The 24,691-nt window shown below is 48.9% G+C and overlaps 1 protein-coding gene across 1 annotated transcript in view; it reads left to right on the forward strand.

The window, feature by feature from the left end:
- The first annotated feature begins 247 nt into the window (after positions 1 to 247).
- Positions 248 to 24,691, forward strand: part of SRRM4 (serine/arginine repetitive matrix 4) — a 183,021-nt gene continuing 158,577 nt past the window's right edge. The window contains exon 1 of the mRNA XM_019649137.1: positions 248 to 787. Coding sequence (XP_019504682.1) covers positions 657 to 787 — 131 coding nt within the window. The 5' untranslated portion in view covers positions 248 to 656. The remainder of the gene's footprint in view (positions 788 to 24,691) is intronic.

The raw sequence follows: 24,691 nt of genomic DNA on the forward strand, positions 1-24,691 counted from the left end.
AGGTCTGTGATAGTGGGGGAGGAGAGCGGACTGGGAAGCCGGCTGTTCAGCCAGCCTTGTTCTGTTCGGGGTGCCAGGATTGCTTCTCTGAGGGGTCAGCGCTGCAACTCTGTCGCCGCGGGGCCTTAGTGACTGGCGCACGCCCCGCCCTTTCTCCTCCCAAGACCTGCGGGCTTTTGTTATGCAGATGGCGGCAGGAGGCTGAGCTGGTGGAGGAGGGAGAGGGGGGAGGAAAGTGCAGCTCGCGCGACCAGCCTCCTCTTCCAACGTCACATTGTGCGAGAGACAAAACCCGGGCGCGCCTGAGCTCACACGCGCACGCACACACGGACGACCCTGTCGCCTCTTCTCTCCTGGCGCTGCCGAGAAAGCCAGCCCTCCCTCCCCTAACTGGGGCACGGAAGCTCAGCAAGCTCAGAGCGCAGCACAGAGCCAACCCAGCAGCCGAAGGAAGCCAGCGCACAAGCCTTCTTTCTCTCCTGCCTGCCCGGCTGAGGCGTCCCATCCCCCGCCCAGAGCCTCGGTCTTTCCCACCCCACCCAACCCCTCTGGGTTTCACCGCGGACAGAGCCCGGGAGCCGGGTGTGCCCCTGTTTGGAATCAAGGTTTCAGCACTTCGGACAGCGCCCGGACGCCCCAGCCCCTTTGGGTTGGCGATGGCGAGCGTTCAGCAAGGCGAGAAGCAGCTTTTTGAGAAGTTCTGGCGAGGAACCTTTAAAGCTGTGGCCACCCCACGTCCTGAGAGCATCATTGTCGCCAGTATCACAGCCCGCAAGCCGCTGCCAAGGTAATGACCTCCTTCTTAAGAAAGGGAATGCCTGTGCCCCAGAGCCCTGAAAGGTGGATGCAGCAGGCAGCTGGGCCAGTCTTTCCCGTCACTACTCGGTATCTCCCGCTGGAACATAGGAACTAATTGATTGTTATGAGGTGGAAGCTGGTGAGAAGGGACGGGGAGTCTATATCTGGGAGCAACATTCAACTGTCTGCTGACCCGGCAGCTCTGAGTCAAGAGGTTTTGCTCGCTTAGGGTGGGTGGCGTAGGTGGGATACGACTTGACTGAGAAACTTTTCTTGGTATCCTAGCGCTCAGAGCATGGGTGTGGGTGTGGGACGGGGGGCGGGGGGAAACGGTAGATTTGAGACGTTTGGGGATGTTGTACAAAACGAGATGATGAGGGTTGAACCAGCTCAAACAGTGTTCTATACTCAGCTCCGAAACTAGCGAGCTCTGAACGTTTTGACAAAAGCCCATATGCTGTTCCCTCAAATACACCCTAAACAGCACCCTCCTCCATGCGTTTCTGGCTGCTGTTGCTTGCTGCTGAATTCTCTCCTCACCAGCGTCCAAAACGGGGACTCGGAGCTCGAGAGTCAGGGAGGAGCCTTCCAAGATCACAAAGGCGATCTTGGAAGTTGTCTTGGGTGTTTCCCAAAGGATCCGATTGCTTTGCTCTCAGGCATAAGAAGAGATGCTTACATGGTGGTGGGGAAAGTGTGATGGGGGGTGGGAGAGTGGCAGAGAATAGGGAAGAAATGAAAGAAAGGCAGAAAGAGGGAGAAGAGGGTGTGGGGTGAAGCGAAGAGAAGGCTGAGCCACACAGAAGCATTCCAAGACACAGAAAACCCAATTCGTTTCCTAAATCGTGTAATTTAGAGGAGTTTGAGAATGAGAGGAAGACATCCGTGCCCTCTGTCAGGGAAAATGAAGGCAGTATGAAAGCTCATCTTTTGCTGGTGTTGGATGAGTGGTTTGGTGGGAGAAAAAAAAAACAGAAAAGTGGTCCAGGGAAGACCACTGGGAGTATTTATTAATCCTGGCAGGCTACATTAAGGGAGTAGATTGAAAACATGTCTGGGAAAGTGCTTCAGACAGAATGGCTGTGCTGGTAACTTTCCCATGGGTGCGGGGTGGAGGACTGATGGGGGATCATACCTAAAACCCAACTCAGGCTGAAGAACTTTACGTGGTGTGATTGGGACCTGCCTCGTCCATGTCTTTAGAAAAATGGATGCCCCACGTTGAGAATGGGCCGACCGACTAGAAACATGATGGGCCAGCAGGATGTGGCAGGCTGCAAGCAGCCGCTGCCGCCAGGATTTGTGGCTGGGAGGGAGGGGACACCCTGTGACACAGGCCGGAGAAGGGGAACGACAATACCAAATGCCATCAAAGCTGATGTTTCGCTGCTTGGAAAGGAGGCTCTTGGTAGAGAGTTTTGACGTCAGCGGTTTTATCTTCCTGGGTTTCTGCCATCCATTCCACCTTTGGATGCACCTCCTGTTGGCACATCCGATGCTGTGTTGGCCAGAAAATATGCCCTTGTGGGAGGGACTAGAGGGAATTTCACTGGAAACTAGTGTGGCGTTAGGTAGGGAGTCTCCCATGTATTTCAGGGGTGCAGGGGAGAGGAGAGCAGACTCCTGGTGGTATTTTAACTCAGAAAAGCTGCCTAAGGTCCACCTGGCTTGCTGCTACCTTCACTCTTTGCCTGTCAGTCAATTACTGTCATGCCCTTTTCTTGGTCAAATAAATTGCCCACGAGCTCTCCAGACTCTCTTGCTTTCTGTATCTTTGTGCAAATCGGAATTTCCTCCATCTGAGACTCTTAACAATAGTATAGCCAATCCCCACGTAGGTATCATTTCACTCCTGGGATCTTTGAATGGGCTGGGTCTCCTTCTCCCCGGGAACCACGCCTGGGGTGCAAGTCTGAGCCATAAGCCCCTAATGTATGGCATGCTGGGAGGGCTGTCTTCAATACTTCTGTAACAGGTGTGGCCTCTCTGTGGCACAGATTGCAGTTTTCTAGCTGTTACTCCTGGTTTGGGGCAGCGAGTGAGCAGGGAGCATTTGTATTCAAGCTTTCAGGAAAGGCTGGGTTTGAGTTTTGTCTTTTCACAGACTGTCTATAAAACTTGAACCATCCCCATGGTCACCCAAGGCAGCCACGTCTAGCGATGGTCAATTTCCACCTCCTTTTTAATGTCCTATGTTTACTTAAGGGTGGAAGTACCATGTTTCTAAAGCAGCATGCTTAGGAAGGAAAAGGACAGGGCATCATCGCATCAGCTTGGCCCCAGCGGCTTCCTCTAGAGGCGACCTGGGGACTTGGTCTCATCAGAAATCTTGTTTAGCTCCGTGAGTCAAGGCCAGCTCACAGTCAGCCCATCTGCCCAAGTAGCTGTCTGCAGGGAGAGGGGGGAGGGGGCGGATGAACCACCAGCCACTTTTGTTGGTAACACACTTAGTATTTGTTTACAGAGGAGGGCTATGCCCTGAATGAACTCCCCCGGGATATTTTAAGTCTATCTCTGAAGATAACTCAGTACCGGGAGAGAAGCTTATATTCAATTCGTTGATTTCATAGCAATACGCATGCATCATACAACAGCTCTCTAAGCCAGGCATCCCCTAGCCACCACCCCCCTTCCTCTCTGTGAGGCATATTTGATGAGGCAATAGCTTTATCATGTATCAAATTGCAAGCAGATGTCTGACTCAAATGTCAGAACAGTATAGCAGAGTGGGAGGCAGCATATCAGAGCAATGAAGAGCTCCGACTTGAGCTGCAGACTAACCATCTAGCTGAGTGTCCTAGACAAACTGGCTCTACCTTGCTGAGCCCATTTAGTCAGCTGGAAAATAGAAATAGTCACCATCTCGGGCAGTGAGTGAGTTCTGAGGACTGAGTCAGGCAAAGTCCTTCCCATGTGTGGGGCATAGCGATTGTTTATTAGACATTGCCTCTGAAACAGACAGCTCAGATCTTCGATGGCCAAAGGAAACCGACAATTCCTTTTGGTATTGTGTCCTTCGTGCCCACCCATGTCACCCCCCAGTCAGGCTGACTGTAAAAATTGTGGGATTGCAACTCCTGATAGTCAACTACTTTGAGATGGAATTAACACACAGGAAGTGGGGTGGGAGTGTTCCCATCATTCCCCTCCTTGAGTGAAGGTGAGCTGCTTTCTGATCTGACTCTTTTCAGTTGCGGGGGCGTGGTGGTGGTGGGGTGGCTGGTGAAGAATCACCTGGGTTCAGAATGGGTGGGTACAACATCCTTATGGGGTATTCTTTTGGTGCATGTAGGAATAGGCAGGTAATACCAGTCTAGAGAAGGCCCAAACTCCTTGAAAATCACAATTTCAATCCCTTGTTCCATTCAAATCTAGACTGACTGTATAATTTATGGTTCCCATAAAGAGTGAAAGGGGTTGCTGTGAGTAGTTATTCCAGGATGGGAGATCTTACAGGGACTGTGCCAGGCACACCAGGCTGTAAGGCCACCGTGGTGAGACCTCACCCTCTACCAGCTGGAAGAGAGACGGCATGAATCAATCATATACTTGGAGTCTAAGAGACCTCCCCCTCTTGGGTCCCCACCAAACAAGTACAGCCATTTTCCCTGGCGTTAATTAATTCTTTGTTAATCGCTTAGTCCAGAAAGTTTGTACCTGAGAAGTTTAGGCTCCATGTGGAAAGCCTAGGGTTTGAGGCCAGTTCAAACTGTAATGTTATCATCATATAGGCGAATAGTAGATGAGGACTTCACAAACGTCTGAAAATCATTTGTAATTAGCATATATCCATTGTTGGTGGACATATGCACGTTAGTAAAGTGCTGGAGAGGCCAACCCCTTCAAGTAGAATAAACAGTCCCTTTACAAGTCTCTTGGAAAACTATCAGTTGCCTTCGAAAATCATTTGTATGTAGAATAGCCCAGAAGCAGACTTCAGCCCAGGCCCTGTCCAAAGCATCATAAATCCCAAACTGTGGAAGATTTTACTGCATAAAGGGAAAGATGGCCAAATTGCAAGTCAGGAGAAATGCCTTTGAACCATTGAATCCAAGACGCCCCTTTGTGCCAAGGGATCAGGGGAGCGCATTTGTGCTGACTCTGTCCTGGCAACGGAGGAGTGAGGGGCTGTTGGCAGGTGATTTCCCAGCAGCCTGTGGGTAAGAGCCAATGGACCGAGGGTCACGCGCACACCGGCCCTGGCTATGAGTGAACGCTTTCCTCTGGGAAGGGCGTGTTACTGTTTGGGTCCAACCTGTCTCCTCCTGCAAGGTGACATTTGTTGAATGGTGCACAGGGGCCAGTGGGGGATCGCGTCTGACACTGCTGTGTCACGGGGCCACCGCGCTATCTAAAAGACCCAGGCTGCGGTAGATGGTCAATGAAAGTTGGATGCATTCATTAGATGAATGCACCTGGTCTAAATCCAGCCTCAGATGAGCTCTCTTCCCACGCCACCCCCAGTCCGGACACACCGGGGATTCTGATCAATGCAGTCCAAGAGACACACACAGCAAATAGATCTGACTCTCGCTAGTATCAGGATGAAGCTCCCTGGCTACAGACGTCTGGCTGTCGGGGCGAGTAGACATGTCAGCTGGTTTAGGGGCAGGAGGGTGGACCTCCTGGACCACCTGGAAGGGCTTTCCAGGCCTGTGGGTCTCCATGAACTCCACCCCGACTCCAAGCAACCAAGAAGGGGGAAACATTCCTAAAAGCTTAACTCCTCTAATAAGGAAAGGAGCCTGAGTCGTGGGCTCCTTTCAGCAGCTCAGGCTCACTGCAGGGGCACAATACGTTTAAAAACCTTTCTTCCAGAGAGGCTGTATTTACTTGTCTGTGAGGTGGAAGGATTCGCAGGGGCTTACTTGCTTGTTACGAAGACTTCCTCTGAGGGGTGAGAGAATATTTCTGAGGTGGAGACAGCAGAATGGTTAAGAGCTTGGGCTCTGAAGTCGGATCTACCCAGGCTGAAGTTCTGCTTTGGGGTTTCCTAGCTTTGGAATCTGCTAGTCACTTCACCTCCCTATGCCTCAGTTTCCCCCTCTGTGAAAACTCAGCTGATGGGGTCGTCGTGAGGAGTGACTGTGATAATTTGGATAAAGAACATGGGCACAGTCCTGGCACAGACCCAAACCTCCATAAATGGCGCTTTGGTTACCATGACATGAACTACCTCACGAGATGCAGTACGGAGAGTGCCAAGCCCTTCACCACCTGGGCTGGGGTTGCCTGATGGTGACGGTCAGGGTTCCTTGGCCTTGTCACTCGACCACCTCAGTGCTCTGGATTCATTTTTGAATAGGGTTTTGGCGTCCTCTAAAGAGCCACCAGATGTATGCAGAGCTGTTTAAAATATCTGACAGGCCCCCATGGCAAACTAATCAAAAGAAATGTTTCCTTTCACTGTTTGCAAACACTTACGGGGTACATGGCTTTTGGCAAGCAACTTGGCCTTCTCAATCTTGGTTTCTCCATCTACAAAATGGGGCTAATAATAGTAGCCACCTCTAAGAGCTGTGGTGAGGACTCAATGAACCGATTTCTGGAAAGTGCAGTCTGGCACACAGTAAAGGCTTCATGAACGATAGTGCTTACCATTAATAATGAATTATAGTTTTTATCATTACCATGTTCCAGGCCTATCAGGAAGGAAAAGATGAATGAAATGCCATCTCTCTCTTTGAGGGCCTCGGAGTCGAGTGGAAAGGTCTACACAAACAAGGGTACACCTGACATGAGGCAGACAGTCTGAAGAACCATAACATAGGTAGGAATAAAGAAACGGGAATGTGAAAGGCCAGCGGACGGAGAGGCATCCAGGAGACATGGAGTCCCTTCTTACGGTCACACCGCTCTCCTTCGTTATCTGATCTGTAGCATGGCAATGATTCTTTCATGTCATCAATTTTACCAATAAATGCAAGGAACGATCAGAACGAATAAGGCCTTTCTCCCCAGTAGAGTCTCAAGAAAGATCTTTTCTTTTCCTAGAAGGAAACCAGTTTAAACTCTCTGGAGGGGGCCTTATCTGCTGGGGGCCCATTGTCAGAGCTAACAAAACAGAGCGGTGGAAAGGAACTGCCCATGTAACATAAAATTTCCAACTCCCTTGTCACTGGCTCGAGGATGCAGTCTGGTGTGGGCCATAAGGTTTCTTGTCCTTCATGGTCTCGCTCTGGCTCGGATGAAAGCCAGGCTGTCCTCCTTGAGCCCCCTCCGATGGGGCGGGGATCAGAGTCAGCTGACATGTGTTGAAGGTGAAATAAACCACAGGGGACTGAATGCACACAGCGGCAGAAGCTGCATGTGGCTAAACAATACATGTGTACTTTCAGTCATTCGACGATGTTCCTGAGCCCCTTCTCGATATAGCGGCGAACGCCATGAAGTTAGTCCCTGCTCTTGGGCAGAGAAAAATAATAAATGCAGAAACAAACAAGTCAGATAAGATCAGGCGGCAATAAGGGCGTTAGAGAAAAAGAAAGCAGGGGAAAGGGGTGGAGGGCGAGGAGGGGGTCAGGGACCTGGAGGGAGGAAGGGAGCAAGCCATGAGGATAACTGGGGGAAAGTGTTTGAGACCAAGGGAACGGCAAGTGCAAAGGCCCAGAGGTGAAAGCGTGTTGGGTGTATTTGAAGAACAGCAGGAAAGTCAATCAGCTGGAGCAGAGTGAATGAGGGGGAGATGGACAGGAGATGACTCCCTAGGTGTGCGCAGAAAACAGATCAAGTAGGGCCTTGGAAGCCACTTAAGGAATCCCGGGCTCTCAGCTCCTAGAGGGGGGGGGGCAGGGAAGAGGTGCCCGTGGGGCTCCTGCCCTCTCAGTCAGGGTCCTTGGTCTGAACTGCTTCTCTTGGCGTCTCTCCCCGACTCTCAGGCAGCCAGGGATGACTTTGAATAGCAGTGTCAGAAGCTTAGCGGGGCCCTCCATGTGTTATGGACAAGCATGAAATTTACAATCTCTCTGATTGTGATCAATCAGATTAGGAAATTGAAAAAGACACTGTTTATACTGCCAAATAGCAGTGGCAAATCTTGTTCCCATGACAGTGAGGGTTTGATGTATCTCTCATATTCATGCGTGGAAATCTAGACTGTTTCTCTTACCCAGCAGCTGCCCGCCCCCCACTTCAACTGCACACCCTTAAGCTACAGTCTGCTCTCTCTCTCTCTCTCTCTCTCTCTCTCTCTCTCTCTCTCTCTCTGCCTCCCCCCCCCCATATCCATTTGAGATTTTGCTGAGGGAGCTCCCATATGCTACAGCCTGTGTGCGGAGCTCCGTGAAATAAAACACAGAATTAAGATGTCATAGAGACAAAGCCAAACCAAATACAGGAACAATACTGAACCCTAAAACAGTCATTAAGTCAGTCACGTCTACATGTGTCTGTTCAAAACAAATATTAGGATTCTCTGGACGCAAATGTTTCTCATCGGGAGAACCCCCCAGTTGCTGGATTCCCGGGGCTCACATCCTGCTGGCAGCTTCACGGAGCAGAAGTACCAGCACATCACTGTTTTCTGGCTTCATTAAAAGTTAAGCTCAGGCAAGTGGGCTGGAATTTTACAAGACAGTCATCACTCCTGTGGGAAGAGAGGCGCCGCCGGGGCCTGTAGTGTGTGTGCTCATGGTGTGTGTGCGCGCGCTCATTCACGGTGGGAATGGGAGTGCTGAGCTCCTTCCGTTACTACGTGCCCGGCCCCGTGTGAAGCGCATTTCATCTGTTAATCCAATCCCATCCTCACAATAACTCTAGGAGGCAGGTATTTTGAAGACCGTGTTTTATAGAGGAGGAAACTGAGGCTCAGAGAGTGGGAGTGACCTGGTCGTGGCTAAATCGAGTCAGAATTGGGATAAGGGCCAGGGCTCTTCACTGATAGGTTTATAGGCTAGCACACCCTGCAGAGGAGGAAAACCTGAGACGGAGAGGGGAGGCGGGGCTCGTCCAAGGTCACACAGTTTGGAAGGGAGGAAGCTAGGATCTGAACTCAGGTCTGCCTGATTGCAGCTCTGTTCTCGTCCTGTCTCTGTGGTTTGGCTTGTAAGGTTGTGGGTGGTTTTCTTTTGTTTCGCTCATCTCGTTTTACGTCCAGTTGGTTTAGGCAATCGCCATTGTTCCCATCTCATACCGCTGTCAGGAATACTGCCTTCCTCTCTCTTTACCCTCCTTACCCATTCTCCATGTCTAGCCAGAAGAACCTCTTTGAAAAGCAAATCAGATAAATATACCCTCCTCCCATCTGAAGACTTCCATCATTATCTTTCAGTTTGTAGAATACAGAGCTGACTCCCCGCCAAGGCCTAAAGTCTCTCCATGGTCAGGGTCCTGCCCACCTCCCCACTTCTAAAATGCTGCCCCTCACTCCCTCTGTTCCTTCTGCACCCTACTCTTTTGCTCCTCCAACGTTCCATGTCCTTCCTGCCACAGGGCCTTTGCATGTGCAGCTAGGAAAGCTCTCCCTCTCCCCTGATGCCGAATTTACATCTATTCCACTCTCAGATCTTAGCTCCAATGCTGTTTCCTTAGGGAATCCTTCCATAATGTTCAGACTGAGTCACACCCCACATTACAGATTTTCTCATCCCTGCAGCACCCCTCTTGGCTCTCAGCACATTTGCCATTTTATATTGATTTGTTCGATCATTGATTAAAGTGTACCTTTCCTAATAGACTGGAATGAGGATGGGACTGTGCATGTTCATGGGTGTATCTCTTTCACCTGGTACATAGCCGAGAGCCAAACACATGTTGGTTGAGTGCATGCATGATAACACTTTTTCCGCATCACATCCCTTTCGTGCCTGATAGTCTGAACCATCCGGAATTGCCAGTATTCCATAACAGCCATGTTATTTCCTTTGAGAGCTGTTTGAAGTACTGAGGGTGGAGACCATTTCTGTTTCATTCCTTGCTGCTTCTGAGCACCTGGGGTGGTAGCCCCTGGCTGGGGCTCTTTATGTATTTGTTGAATGAATAGTCAATGAAGGCATGCAGGTGTAAGCACATGGTACAGATGAGAAAACTCAGAGACTTACAGAGGTACAGCCTCAGAATTTTAGAGCGAAAGGGACCCCTGGGATCACTGAGTCTCCTTTAACCTGTGGAGGAGTGAGGGATATGCTTTATAGTGAGCATAATGTATTGGATCAAGAGTGTGCATATATAATTTATAAGTAAATACACATACTTATATGTGTATATGGGGGTTTCATTCTCAAATTTTCTCAGAGAGACACAAGATCAAACGATCTTTAGGGCCCACTGATCTCCCTTAGCTCCTGGTTTTGTGGATGGGGAGATTGAGACCCACAGAGGGGGACAGATGTTCCCAAGATCGATAGCCTGAGTCAGTCTGGGTGAGCTCTGGGTTCAGTGGAGTGGTGTTTACCCAACATCAAGGTTCATGTTTGAACTTCCCTGCTGTGATCAGGTGAGCAGACAGACCCCACTCTCTCTTACCACCACCCCGCCCCCACGGGGAGATATGGCCTCCTGCCCCATGAAGACCTCCTGGGGCATATGCTGCCCGAATCCTGGGCTGGAGATCCTAAGGAGATGTCCACCTGGACCCCGCCTGTGCCTAGCTGAGCAGGTGAGCAGCTCTGGCTGTTTCTGAGATCATATTTCAGAGCTTCCAGCTGATAAGGAGGCTTTTGTTTGGGCAGCCTCTCTTCCATGGCCAGGTGGCGGGTGACCCTGGGGCCCAACCCACTCCCATACGGGGTAGGTATCTGAGCAGTGGTGCAGGATGGGCGCAGGGCCACCATTTACCATGCAAACAGTTGTTCCCAGCAGGAAACCATCCTCATAATAGCACCTTCCAATGATTCATTCTTTATAAACCAGCATCACTTCACTGTCTTGTTTCACCTGCAGTCAGGATGGGAGGAACTCAAACACAGCCTCTTCCTTTTATAGATGGGGAGACTGAGGCACAGAAAGAACACGGGGCATTCCATGGTGCTTCAGAGGGTTGACATCAGAGCTACAGCTGAAATATGGACCACTTGACACCCAGTTCTAACACACCACACTGCTCAGAGTTCCTTGGGGGAAGAAGGCAGACAAATCCATCCATCCCCATTTTACAAACAGGAAGGGCGAGTGAAGCTCAGAGATGTGAAATGACTTGCCCAAAGTCACCTCATGAAATAATGACACGTTGTTATTATCGCTGCTATTGCCAACAGTTCCTATTGATCTCATGTGAGCCTCACAACAGGAAACGCCAATGTTATGTCCGTTTTGCAGGTGAAAAAACTGGAGCTCAGGGTCTTACAAAGACCCAGAATAAACCCCCAGGTCTCTTGACTGCACGTTCAGTGTCCCCATCCCGCTGGGGGACAAAATCTCCGATCCCAAGAGCTTGAGTACTGAGCATGGATCCACCAGGCAGGGGAGGAATGGCATGCCCTCCCTGGTCACTGACCAGCCTGCACTGCCAGGCTCACCCCCGTTCGCCCCGCCTCCTTTCCCGGGGCCTTATCACTGCGTGTACCAGCCTCACACCCTTGTCATGTGCCCCCAGTGTGTGCTGCATCTTTTTCCAAAGCAGAGAGTCTCTTAGAGTGACACCCTTTGACTGGTGATGGGATGGATGGATTCGAGTGGGACCCCAAAACTGCAAGGGGAACCCAAAGCTCAGGAACCTTAGGAAGAAACATCATTGGACCTCATCAATGCAGGGGCCAGATGGTGGGGACATGGACCCCAAAGTGCAGTGGGAGGAGCATGAGTCTGGAAACCTTCCTTCCATGGGGAAGGTTATGTACGACCCCCAAAGGAAGGACATCTTGGCAACTAAGAGAGAGGTGGCCTTACGTGTCTTCTCATCCCGCCCTTCCTAACCCTTCATTTGATGGAAAGAATCCAGCAGCCTGAAATAGTTGTGTAACTTGCCTATGGTCTTATAAGCAATCAATGCTATAGACAGTGGGATCATTTTAACGTACCTGTGGGACTCAGAAAAGGGAAAAAGCACTAATATGATTGCCATCTACTGGCTGCACCTATCCGCACCCCGGAACGCTGGCTGTTCCACCCTGGATCTACAGCATTTCTGTCCCGTTAGCAGATCGGCTCTCAAACCATACCCAGTGGTGGTTTGAAAGCCAGAGCCAGAAACTGGTCTAAGAGGGCCTAGATGCCTTTGATGTTTCCTATCAGAAACACAGGGATATCCACCGGTGGCTTGGGGCAAGGTGCCATCAAAGCCCCCCTGAGATTTCCTACTTCCCACTCTGTCCCCAAAGAGCCTGTTGTCTTCCCTTATCCTGGGAAATTTGGGGGTTTTGCATTCCCCCACCCACCCTCCTCTGCCCTTTCAATCTTAAGGAAGGCGTCAACTCCCGTTCACAAATGTGACTATGACACAGGCCAAGGGAGGGGTGTTAACATAGTTGGATAATTCTGGCTCTGCAGTTAATGAACTTGGGTTTGAATTCTATTCTACCATCTACTAGCTATATGACCTTGGGCAAGCACCTCACTAACCTGAGCCTCCGTGTCCTCCTTGGTGACATGGGGACAAAACTCTCTAACTTGGTTGATTGCTGATTCCTGGTGTGACTATTTGGAATGGTGGCCCCTGGACATTCAAGCTCATGTTCAGAAGAAAATCAGTCTGGTGGAGGGAGGCAAAGAGAGGCTAGGATTACCCCTCTACTCAAGAACCCTAAATCTTAGAGCTTATGGGTTCCATTCCCTATTATAGAGATGGAGAAATTAAGGCTCAGAGAGGGAAAGGCACTTGCCCCAAATCATACAGTAGTTAGAACCCAGGTCTCCTGAGTCCCAGGGTTCACGTCTTTGCCTCAGTAACCTCTTGAATGTCAATTTTTCAACTTCATCTGTCCAAGTTTTAATAATAGCTACTAACAATAGTTTGAGTATTTATTATATGCCCATCACTGAGCACAGTGCTTTATCTGCACTGTATCGCTTAACCCACTCAACCATCCTTGGAGGTAGTTAGATAGTATGATAACTTCCATGTTGCAGATGAAAAAATTAAGGATCAGAGACGTAAGTCACTTGCCTAAACTCACACAGCTAGATAGTGCCAGGGGAGTGATTTGAATTCTGTGTTGGTAACTCTTACTAACTCTTGTTGGGAATCGCTGCTCTGCCCATCTCCTGGCATGGGAAGGAAAGATTAGAAAAATTAGGAACATCATGTAGAAACAAGGAAATCCTTGGCATGCTGGTTCCATTTCTCAATATGTGGCTCCATTCCGCTCCATCCTCGTGCCCCAGTGATGCAGACGAGGGAACGTGGCTCAGGAGGAACTTCCACTAGTACTGCCCAATTGTTTTATTTTGGGGTGAGCAAACTCACCGAGGGAGTTCGATATCCCATTAGTGTAGTGACCTCCCTGGAAACAGGTTTTCCTGGGAAGAGGGAAAGAAACAAGGAAAATAAGCCTTTCTTGACTGAGAAATCTGGGGCTTCTAATTGCAATACCTACCCCACGATGACCCATGTAGGTGCAGCCATGATGCCATCATGGCCACTCTTCACAGACACAACACTTCCTGTTTGCTGAGAACTTGATTCACACCTCCACCCATCCATCCGCACGTTCACTCATCATCTATTCCTATATCCATTTATTTATCCACCCACTCCCTAGTTATCCATCCATCTACCCTGCATCCATCCATTGATCAAAAAACCTTGGTTTCATTCATTCATTCATTCATTCATTCTTCAAACCACCCATTCATCTGTTCTCCAGCTATTGGCTTATTCATTCATTCTCCAACTATTTTTTTCTCCCATGTATCCATCCACACACCCACCCAACCAACCAACATTTATCGGTGCCTTTCTTCGCCATTTCCCTATATTTATGGTAAAGTAAGGTTTATTCATTTCACTGAACAGATGATAAGAAATAGCAGCTCAGATCATTTACTTTCCAAGACTTTACAGGCATAACACCTGGTTGAATTTAGTCTCCCAATCTTAGTTCTTTCCAAAACACCTAAAACATTGTGGTCTCAAAGAATTTAGGCCTCACAGGTTTGCTTTTCTACTCCGAGGCCTTTTGCTATGGATATTTAAATGCTTCTACATTATCCATTTCTCTTAGAAACAAAGAATCACAATTAGCATGATCCTTTTTATGTAACTTGTGCAAAGAGATTATACACATCTCCCTTCAGATTGTCCCCCATACCTTAATCCAGCACCATCTTCTACTATATGCAAAGCATACTAATGACTACAATTTCCTCTGCCCTCGGGTTTCATACGTTTCTAGTAGGAGAGACATGTCTGTAAATAACTAGCCGTTTGCACGCAGGGCAGGAGTTAACATTGTCAAAAGGAGAATTAAAGCCTGAACAGGGAAGGTGACTTGCCCAAGGTCATACACGTTAGTTGTCATGCTATGCCATTTGAGATGCTCCTATTCATAACCTAGCTCTGTGGCCCTTTGTAGATATTATTTCACTGTATCTTCACCCTGACCCTATGTGGTAGGCACCATGGTTCCCATTTTGTAGATGGTAGAAGTGAGGTTCAGAGGGTATACGTAACTTGGGTAAAGTTATCACTTTGTAAGGGTCAGGGTTAGGAGTCTAGACCAGATGTGCTTGCTGCCACAGCCTTCTCTCTTACCCAGCATTCTGTTCCCCAAAAGGCCAGATATGGAGACAAGATGTCACTGGTGAGGCCTCGCTGTTCTCCTGCTTTCAAGTTTCTAGATGATCACTTCAGTGGGAGCTTACTCCAAGGCTGGGCTCTGGTAGACGGGGAAGGGACTGCCGGGCAGGGAGGCAGACCTCAGGGGCTGGGGGAGGGGTTGCCCAGGGTACTGACACTCCCCCTCCACACTGGGCAATGACTCAGAAGGAGAGTCAGCCAGCAGGAAGTACCTTTCATGCTACAAGTGCTCTTCCCAGCAAGAAGATTATCGAACCACCTATGAAGTGGGATAACCCTTCCCGAAGAGGAGATAAGGGATTTGGTAGTCAACCGCATGTTTTGTTGACCAGAGCTAAATTCAAAGATGGTGATGCAGAGGACCACATGCTGAATCACTGGTGTTGGAGAAGGGGGGAAGAGGGTAGATATTTGTGAATGACCAGGATTTCCCACTTCCTTGCATTAACTGGTAGGGTGATTAAAAACAGCCTTACATTGTAAGTGAAAACACAAGCCCAGAGAGGTTATTTCACTTGTCCAAGGTTGCCCAGCTTGGCAGAGCTCTGGCTATCGACCATTAGTTCACAGAACACGTTACCATGGTGACGTCCATCATTCTTGCCTAGTGGACACCTTTCTCATCTCAGGAATATCTCTCTCTCCCCTCCCCTCTCCTCCCCTCCCCTTCTCTCTCAACCTCTCCTCTCCTCTCGCCATCCCAGAGGCAATCTTTTTCTACTCTAGCAAACTTTTTTTTTCTTTGTGTTTCTTCAAGACCCTCTCTAAGTCCATAAATCCCCTTCCCCAAAAGGCTTTGACTTTTCCAAAAGGCAAAATCTAAAAACACTCTCATATTCTTCCTGTTTTCAGTCCTGACCCAGGCCTCCCCTGAAGCAATGACACCAGAGCCCACGATCTGCTTCAATGGCAAAAAAAACAAGGGGGGAGGAGGGGAATACAGAGAGGAAAAAAAAAATCACATAGATCGGTATCAAAATATTATCCTGTTGCACACACAGTATCTCCTTTAAGCCCCTTAAGCTTTTGAGATGGGTCCTATTGCTATCTTCAATTAACAGATGAGAAAACTGAAGTTCAGGGAGGTTATGCGACTTCTCCAAGGTAACACAGCTAGAAGGTGAATCCAGGATTCAAGCCCAAGCTTGTAAGTCTCAATAGTCAAGATTTTCACCACCATGTCCTACTAACACACTACCCGTGAGAAAAAAAATATATCAAAAGTACCCAGAGAGGAGGAGTGACTTACCCAAGACCATTCGGCAATTCAGCGGAATGGGACCCAAGTTTGGGGATCAGAGTCACATCGATCAGTACTTACATGTAATGGGCGCCACCTGTATGCATCTCGGCTCATGCTCATGTATTTCAGCCTCGAAGGAATTACACTCAACACCCAAGAGTAAAGTTCAGAAAAGAAGGAGGTATTCCTTAGAGCGTCAGTCAAACTACAGACCTGCATGTATGCATCTGAGTAGACAAGCGCAGGATGGCAAAAAAAAAAAAAAAATTCCACAGAGAATGTGGACAGCTTCAGTCAATTATTAGTGGTTGCCTGAAGCACTCTGTTGAGATGGCTCCTGGGGCTATATCTGAGATCAGTAGCAAAGAATGTGTTGATCGATTAGTGATGTCTGTCATTGGTCCAGGAATGGGAAGTGGTAGTATACATGCTATATATTTATCTTTCTCAGGAAGAGAAGGTTACAGCTTTTGGAAGGATCGAATCAAGTACCAACCACCGAACACTTACTGTGCCGTTGGTGCCAGGCTCTTGGTCTTCATTATTGTTTCAATTTCATGCTCCTCAAAGGACAACCCCTCATTTTATAGATGAAAAAAACCAGAGCCTCAGAAAGGTGAAGTCACTTGCTCAAGGCGAAAGAAGCTAGTCACTGGCTAATCAGCGCTGATAACTAGTACTGTTAAATACATAAACCATTAGGTTGATTAATAGAAGTGTCAATAGAAGACCAATCCTAGAACCTTTTAATTAGTGCGTGGATGTATATATTTGGCCGAGGGCTTTGTCTTGTTTACCTCCACACACCCAGCAGCTAGCACGGGGCCCAGGACACAACCAGCACCCGATTCATATTTACCCGGTACTTAGAACTGGTTTAGCAAGTAAAGCGATTTGGCTATGCGTATAATAGGAAAGTATCTACTTCGGTGCTTGACACAAAGTAGGAGCACAGTAAATCTCGGTGAAGACAGGGCTCACGGACCAGCCTGCCTGCTGTTGATTCATGAGATGCCGCTAAGCAGACACATCCGATGATCTCCTGAGGCACATCAGGACGACAGGGAGGAGGCGGGTGTCCTGCACCAAGGGAGCTCTTCCTGGCTCTGTGTTCTGCCAGCAGGATGCTGGGAGGCTACAGGAGCGGGCGCTGCTCAGGGGCTCTGGAACTCAGGACAATGCCAACTCCCTCCTGCCTGGAGTACCTGAATGCCATGGAGGAGGGGAAGGCCGTGGGGACGGGTGGCCTCAGGGAGCCCAGTCTTCACCTACTCCGTCTTTCCCCAGCTGTGCCCTGGGGGTGATGTAGCTTATCTGCAGAGTTGGCATAGTGCATTTTTAAGGAGTCTTAAACTATGAAATCACCGTGAGATGGGTAGGCTTATTTTTTCCCCGTTTCACAGATGAGAAAGCTAAGACTGATAGAGTTATTTATACAACAACAATACCAACTACATCAGCAGCAGTGTGAGTCAGACATTGTACTCAGCATTTCGTATCTACTAGCTCATATCTATTAGCTCCACAGTGCCCCAGGAGACAGGGAATTTTCTTATCTCTATTTTGTAGAGGAGGAAACTGAGGTTCAGAGAGGTTCACGCTTCATCAAACCCAGTCCTATCTGATTCCCAAGCCCATGAACTTAACCTCCATGCCATACTGCCTCCTTGTCAATTGACTAATTAGCTTCTGAAGTAATAATCTGCTTTTATATAGCGTTTTTCATTTTCCAAATACTTTAGGTATATCTGTGCCTTTGAGCTGTACTCCGATGCTGTTCGGTAGGTGGACAGGTATTCTTTTCTCTTGACATCTTTTGACACATCAAAAATGGTGCCTAGGGGGGCCAGCTGAGTGGCTCAGTTGGTTAAGAGCTCGCTCAACAGTGCGAGCTCTGAGTCACAGGGTTGCCGGTTCGATTCCCGGCCCGAGCTGAGCTGCCGCCGAGCTGCCAACAGGTGGTAGGATGGCCCCAATAAAAAAAAAAAAAAAAAAAAAAAAATGGTGCCTAGGTGCAGCCAGTTAGCTCAGGTGATTAGAGCACAGGCTCATAACACCAAGGTTGCCGGTTCAATCCCCACATGGACCACTGAACTGCGCCCTCCACAACTAGATTGAAGATGACTACTTGACTTGGAGCTGATGGGCCCTGGAAAAACACAGTGTTCCCCAATTTAAAAAAAAATGGTTCCTAGGGTTGGGAAGGTACTTTCTGCTCTGTACTGTACTTTATCAAGTATGTATGACATAGGATGCTTTGGACAGCACAGCCAAGTAACCCTGTCCTGTGCTCTATTTCACTTCCCCAAGCCTTGATTTTATCATCTCTAAAATGGGGGAAACAACTTTCTTCCAAGATTCCTGTAAGTCTTGGAGACGATCATTGGGGAGAGAACCTAGCACCTGTGGCGCATCACAGAAGCATCCAGCTACACACCGTGGAGTCTGCCATTTTGCAGGAATGAGCAAGTACTTCTGCTGGTTGTCTTTAAGGACGGGAATGAACAGTGAGGAGGTGACTGGCCAGCGGTAGCCTGGCCATCTGTAGCTGAACAACAGCACCAAGTTTATTCTTTGCATCCTCTTTTCACCCCTTGTTATTGGAAAGAAAGAGACTCCGACCCAGGAGCCATGAAATCTCCACTGTATTTCACCCCAGGGGACCCTGTGTTTCCAGTTACTGGTCCTGGGCTGCAGACCTCGGTGTGTTGATCACCACTTGGGCAAAGCCAGAGCTTTCAGCAGGAAAACTCTTTTTTTGGTGCAAGAGGCATCTCTGGGCATCCCTGGGGATGTAGAGGCAAAAAGAAGAACACAGAAAACGTATTTATCATTACAGCATAGATTGTGGGGTTACCAGGCATCTAGCCATGCACAGCCCTATTTGGGGGCTGTAATTATGTTTGTTCTGAGCTTTCTTAAGAAACTGCTAGAGATGGAGGCATTTTGCCAGAGCCTGAACTAAGTGGAAGCTTAGCACTGATCATAGTGATGGGGTTTTGACCAGTGGGGGGGCCCTGGGAGGCCAGTACTACTGGAGAGAAGGGGACTCCCTTTCACCCCCCATCTCCTTCCTGATGAATCCCTCAGACCCTTAGAATCTATACCCAGCACTCCTTTCTCCAAGGAGCATATTCTGTGACCCTAAAAGTGTCCGCTGGCTGCATGACCATTTGGATTCAAAGACTAGGCAGGATGGAGACCATCTTGGATGTTGCAAGGTCATTAAATGGGAATTGTGTAGTTAGGGTGACAAGATTGGCCCTATAACAGATCAACCCTCGGATCTCAGTGGCTCCCTATGATCCAGTCATTTCTAGCTCATATCTTAGTCCTTTCTGGGTTAAAGGAGGGTTTTTCCATACAGGGTCCCACCTCCAGAACACGGCTTCCAGGTTATGTGGCCTGATCCAGCTGGGAGATGAGGTGGAGAGGCCCCACTTGCTCTTTAACTGCCTCAGCCTGGAAGTGACCCAACACTTCTATTGACATGCCACTGGTGAAAGCTAGTCACGAGATCCCACTCGAGTGCTAAGAGAGCCGGAAAGGGTCATCTATAGCATGTCTGGGTGGAAAGGGAGGCCAGCCTCTCCCATAGATAGGAATTGCCTTTCATCCCTGGAATCACATACGAGGATGAACACCTGAGGCCTCGCTGATACGTTCTTTCTCCATATGGGAGGAAGACGGCAGGAAAAATAACGGTTACTATTTATTGAGAATTTACTGTGATCCAGGCACTGTGCTCAAGTCCTCACATGCATTAGCACGTTTAATATAGGAACTCTGTCAATGTCAGGTAGATATTGTTATTCCCACTGTATAGACCAGAAAAGCGCCAAAGAGAGGAAGTAATTGCTCAAGATCACACAGCTAGGACCTGCTGGAGAATGGATTGGAACCTAGGTCTAATCCTAAAGTCAGGGCTCCCTAACCATTAGATCACACTGCCTATGGGAAGTGCAACTTTCAAAATATGGTTGGGAGAATCAAATATGGTGCTAAAGCAACTAGGCCAGTGCCTGACCCAACATGAATGCTTATTAAACTAGTTACACAAAAAGAAAGCAAGAAAAAAAAAATTTCCACTGTCAGAAAGTTTCTCCTTGGTCTTTGGGACGTAAACTCCCTGGATTGTTTTTTCCTTCACAAATTATTATCCCATTTACTCATTTGCAGAGGCAGTAACATATTCATTGAGTATGTTGTATGTGCCGGGTCTGGTGCTGGACATTTAGGATGCGACAATGAACTAGACACAGTCTCTGTTCTCAAGGAGCAGAGTTAGGATATGGGATGGATTCATCCTCCCCAAGAATTCTTGGGGATTCTGAGAAAGGACAACAGGGGTGTCGGAAACTTGGGGTCTGATTGGCCATTTGCTATGGGATGGAAACCCAGTTGATCGGAAGGGTCTCCTTCCGGTCCCTGGGGTACAAGTCAGGAATAAGAGACTGTAATATTTTTATTTAGGACTTTCTAGAAAGTTTTTCCTTTCCCTTAGAGGAACAGAACCCTTATCTCCATACCAATTAGGGCCACAGTACACACGATTATATTTCTCAGTTATTCTAGACACTATCATTGGTGCAATGCTAGCATATGATTCTCGGAGAACCAATCTCAGCCCTTCTCTGGGACGAGGTGCAGGGAGGGGACTGTCATTGGGTTCTGATGAGAAAGGCCAAGGAATAGTAATAGTAACACCCAGCACTTACTGAGTTTTACCCGAATGCCAGGCACTCTGCTAGGCGCTCTCTGTGAACTATAATATATTGCTTAATCCTCACAGCCACCCAAATAGTGGGTACATTTTCATCATCCTCATTTAATAGTTAGACACCTGGAGCTCAGAGAAGTGACAGCACTCATTGGCGGTTACACTGCTCGTAAAGAATGAAGCAGGGTTTTCAATCCCTATACCACATTGCTACGCATCATCTCTCTAGAGCTATATCTGGGTCCCAGGGAGGAAGGGAATCGGGTTAAAGCCCGCGTTCAAGGACCAGGGTTAAGTGGAGTGAACCCATCACCCGGGCTACATATAGCATTTCCCCTGTGTCTCCTTACCCTCCAACCACAGGCTCATCCAGCCAACACCCTAATCTGCATGGCTCTGCACCCTCATAGATTCCAGCAGCTCCCCAGTCCCCAGAGTTCTGTGGCATCTTTGATTCTTGATTCTCTCCAGGATAGGCTGCAAAAGATCGAAGTTCGCAATTTGCGCAGATCACTAACTATCAAAAATGAGGGCAATTTTATATGCATGTTCGGTTTCTATTTTCCCTACTTGCTTTCCCTCAAGGGTTTGGGATTGTTAAGTAGGCAAGCTAGGAGGTCGCCCCTAAAAATGAGACATCGTCTATGCATGGCTTTCTAGATGTGGCTAAGATTAATACACCCAACACAGCTCCTGAAGGAGACCCTCTTGGTGGGCAATGGGGGGGGGGTCAGAGGGACACTGGAACGTCCCCCCAAGTCTCTTGCGGGCTCGTAATGGCCTGAAGGCAGTCACTTCACAGATGCCCTGCACTTTCATATCTTTGGGACTTTCGGACCTCTCAACCCCAAACTCCGGCTAAGCAAACCCTCATAGACAAAGTGCTGGGTTATCTTTCTGTTCTCTCTGTATAAATGACAGTATTACAAAACTGTCACATGAAGAGGCAATCAGAATTGCAGCTTCAAAAATCTAGGGAATCCAATAGGATACTAGTGTTTCAGGCTGTTATTGAAAAAAAATATGTTGTATTTTAGATTTGAGGTGTTGGTGGGTTTTCTCAGCTTTTAAAACTGTATTGTGTTATTTATCCTCTCATTCTAAGTCAATATTCACTTTGGTACCTATTTTCATTTTTGAAATTTTATATTCTTTTTCTTAAAGAGGCAACGCCTCCCCCCAAAACCCCCCTCCCCCCCCAAAAAAAACCGTGTAAGTTTAAGGCCCCCACAACTGGCTATGGCCCTGCCTCTAAGATTCTGAGATCATAAGATTCAACGGTTTTTATGTTCCATGGAACCAAGGTTTGTCATCAGCTGAGCCCTTTGGGGTCACTCTCGCCTCCCACAGGACATTGTCCATTAGGACCTTTGTGTCCTAGACTTCACAAACCTGGAAGTCCCCCCGATTTGTACCCCAAACATTTGTGGACCAGAACTGTGAATTCTGCATTCATTTGGATTTCTCTGTGTTTCCATCTTACGGCTGACAGATGTGGTGAGAGAGCTAGGTAGGTCATGGTCAGCAGGACTGCAACCTCCTTACTTACAGGCAAGGAGATTGGCCAGAGCATGGCAGCCACTGGTCCAAGCCCATCCAGCAAGTCAGCCAACAGCCGGGACTCAAACCAATGAAGAGGCGACCTTTCCTCTACAGGCTGCTCCCCAGAGAACAGCCTCTGCTTCCTGCTGAGGAAGAAGTGGGGGATGATTTCCAGAGCCTGGAAAACACAAATGTCCCACTTCTGCCCAAGCCACAGCCTCCGCTTTCCAGAATCGATTTTCCTTTGTTGCCTTGGCAGCACCCCAGCCTGCCCCTCCATTATGACTTTACTGGGCACCCAACTGGTTTACCCAAAGAAGATGACAAACACTGCTAGCAGCCTCACAGTCCCTGCCGCTGCAGATCCCACTGTTTGCAGATGCACAAAAGCCTAATTCGAAATAAACATAATGCAAGTTTTACAACAGCCTTCCCCATGTAGGCTCTCCAAACTCTGGCTGACTCTGGGGGAGAGAAGAGAGGGACAGCCTTCTGGAATTCTCAGCTCCAATCTCTGGGTCGTTAACACTTTCCTGTCCTGGGCCTGGACAGGATGGACCCTAGTCTGTCAAAGCTGTTGGAGCCCCATTTTACAGATGGGGAAACTGAGAGCAGCTTGGCCATCACAGAGCCCCTCTGAGACGATACCTGGAATTGTCTCCGGGGAGAGTGTAGTGCGAAGGTGCCCAAACTTGCCTGCGTCGTGGAATCCGCTGGGGGGGTCTTTCAAAAATACTGATGCCTGGGGGCCGGCCGAGTGGCGCGATGGTTAAGAACTCGCTTGGGATGCCAGAGGGCCCCGGTTCGGATCCCACATACGAGGGCCAGTGACACTGCCCTCTACAGCTAAGATGCTGAACAACAGCTCAACCTGGAGCTGGGCTGCCATGAGTCGCCGGCGACGGCGTGGGCTGCAGTCCCTGTGGCAGTGGATTGCCATGGGCTACCGTGTGTGGCCAGCAGCCAGCGTGAGCGGCCAGCAGCCGCAGTGAGCGGCCATCCAGAAGCCGGCGACTGATCTGCCTCGCCAGAGAAGAGCGCAATGATGGTGCCAACTTGGGCCAGTGAAGCAACGTCCTCCACAACTAGACTGAAGAACAAAACGACAGCAACTTGTCTGTTCCCCTTTCCCCAATTCCCCAGCACTGTTCCCATCCCCCCAATTTCCCAATAAAAATCTTTAAAAAAAAAAATACTGATGCCTGGGCCCCATGCCAGACATTCTGATTTAATTGTTTTAAGGTGATACCTGGGCGTCATGAGTTTTTAAACACTCCTTAGGTGATTCTGATGGCAGGGATGACTCGGAGCTGCTGGCATGCTGGTGAAGGGTCAGGGAGAACTCTATTTCAGCCTTAGCTGCGTCCACTGCTTTATAGCTCTGTTCTTGAGCCAGTGGTTTCATTCATGGGAGCCTGTCTCCTTCATCTGTAATTGGTGCTAATAGTAATATCTACCTCAGATAGGGTCAGAGTGGGAATTAAATAAGATAATAATATACGTTAAGTGCTTACGGCAGGGCCTGTCATGGTGTAAGTGACCGATATATGTTGGTTTTATTATCGTTATTCCTGTTTTATCACTAATCTATATCACCATTCCAAGCCCCCAGGTTGGGGAATGGAGAATTGAATCACAAGTCCATTGATGGATGAATTAATATTCGGGAGACCTGATTTTTTTTTTTTGGGCTGTTCTGCAAGCCAATGAGCTGTGTGACCTTGGGCAAACCTCTTAACCTCTCTGAGTGTAGTGGATTCATCTTGCCAGATGGGCCTCACAGCCCCTGGCCATCTCCTGTCCAGGGGAATTGTGAGATTCCAGTAAGATAATGGATTTGAATGAGCCTCGGAAACGGGAATGCACCAGAGGAATTTGAGATATTATGATGATCATAGCCATTTCATCCCCCTCGTGCCCTGGCTGGCCCATCTGTTCTGGGAGCTTCTGGGTCTCTCTCTGCGTCCTTTGGCTGGCAGTCCTGAGCTGCTCAGCCTGACATTTGGGCAGTTTCCAGGGAGGATCCTGTCCCTCGTCCATCTGCCCCTCCAGTTAACTCTTTCCTCTCCAGTCTTTTGGTCAATCGGGACAATATCTGACCCCAGAGTGTGTGGTGATGGTGTAGGAAGAGATACTCACCTTATTTTTTTCCTGGGATCCGGAAGTAGCCAGGGATTTTGGGCTCCCCACAACGGGAGAGCTGAGAGGTCCCTGAGGCCTTCTCTGGAGACCAGGCAGATGAGGCCAAGTGGAGAGGGAGAGCTGGGATTCCATGGCCGCCCAGGTGGCGTTCTCCTGCCCCACCTCCATCCTCGCCCCATTGCCCTGCACGCTTGGTGGGCAGGTCTGAAATCGGGGCCTCATTCAGCCTTCCTTCACTTGGAGGAGTTAGTGCCCGTGCAAGAGTATCAGAGCATGGGGGATTCGCTGCTTCCCCCAGGAGCCTGGGCTATCTCCCAAGGAGAATTTGTGTCCTTCAAGTCACTTGGCCCTCTGAGACTCAGTGTCCTCACCCATGCAATGGGAAAACCACCACCTGGTCTCTTGGTCCAGTGAGACCATGAGTGAGAAAGTTTGTAACCTGAATAGCCTCCATGCCAACTGCTGCTGCGGGGGATGGGGAGGGGGATGGGATTATGCTGCCAGGCCAGATCCCCTGGCTGGTGCCAGAGGCCAAGGCAGAGGCATCTGGGCTGCTCTGATCTGTGTGTGTGTG

The sequence above is a fragment of the Hipposideros armiger genome, unplaced genomic scaffold (assembly GCF_001890085.2).
Source record: "Hipposideros armiger isolate ML-2016 unplaced genomic scaffold, ASM189008v1 scaffold_129, whole genome shotgun sequence".
NCBI classification, from domain to species: Eukaryota; Metazoa; Chordata; class Mammalia; order Chiroptera; family Hipposideridae; genus Hipposideros; species Hipposideros armiger.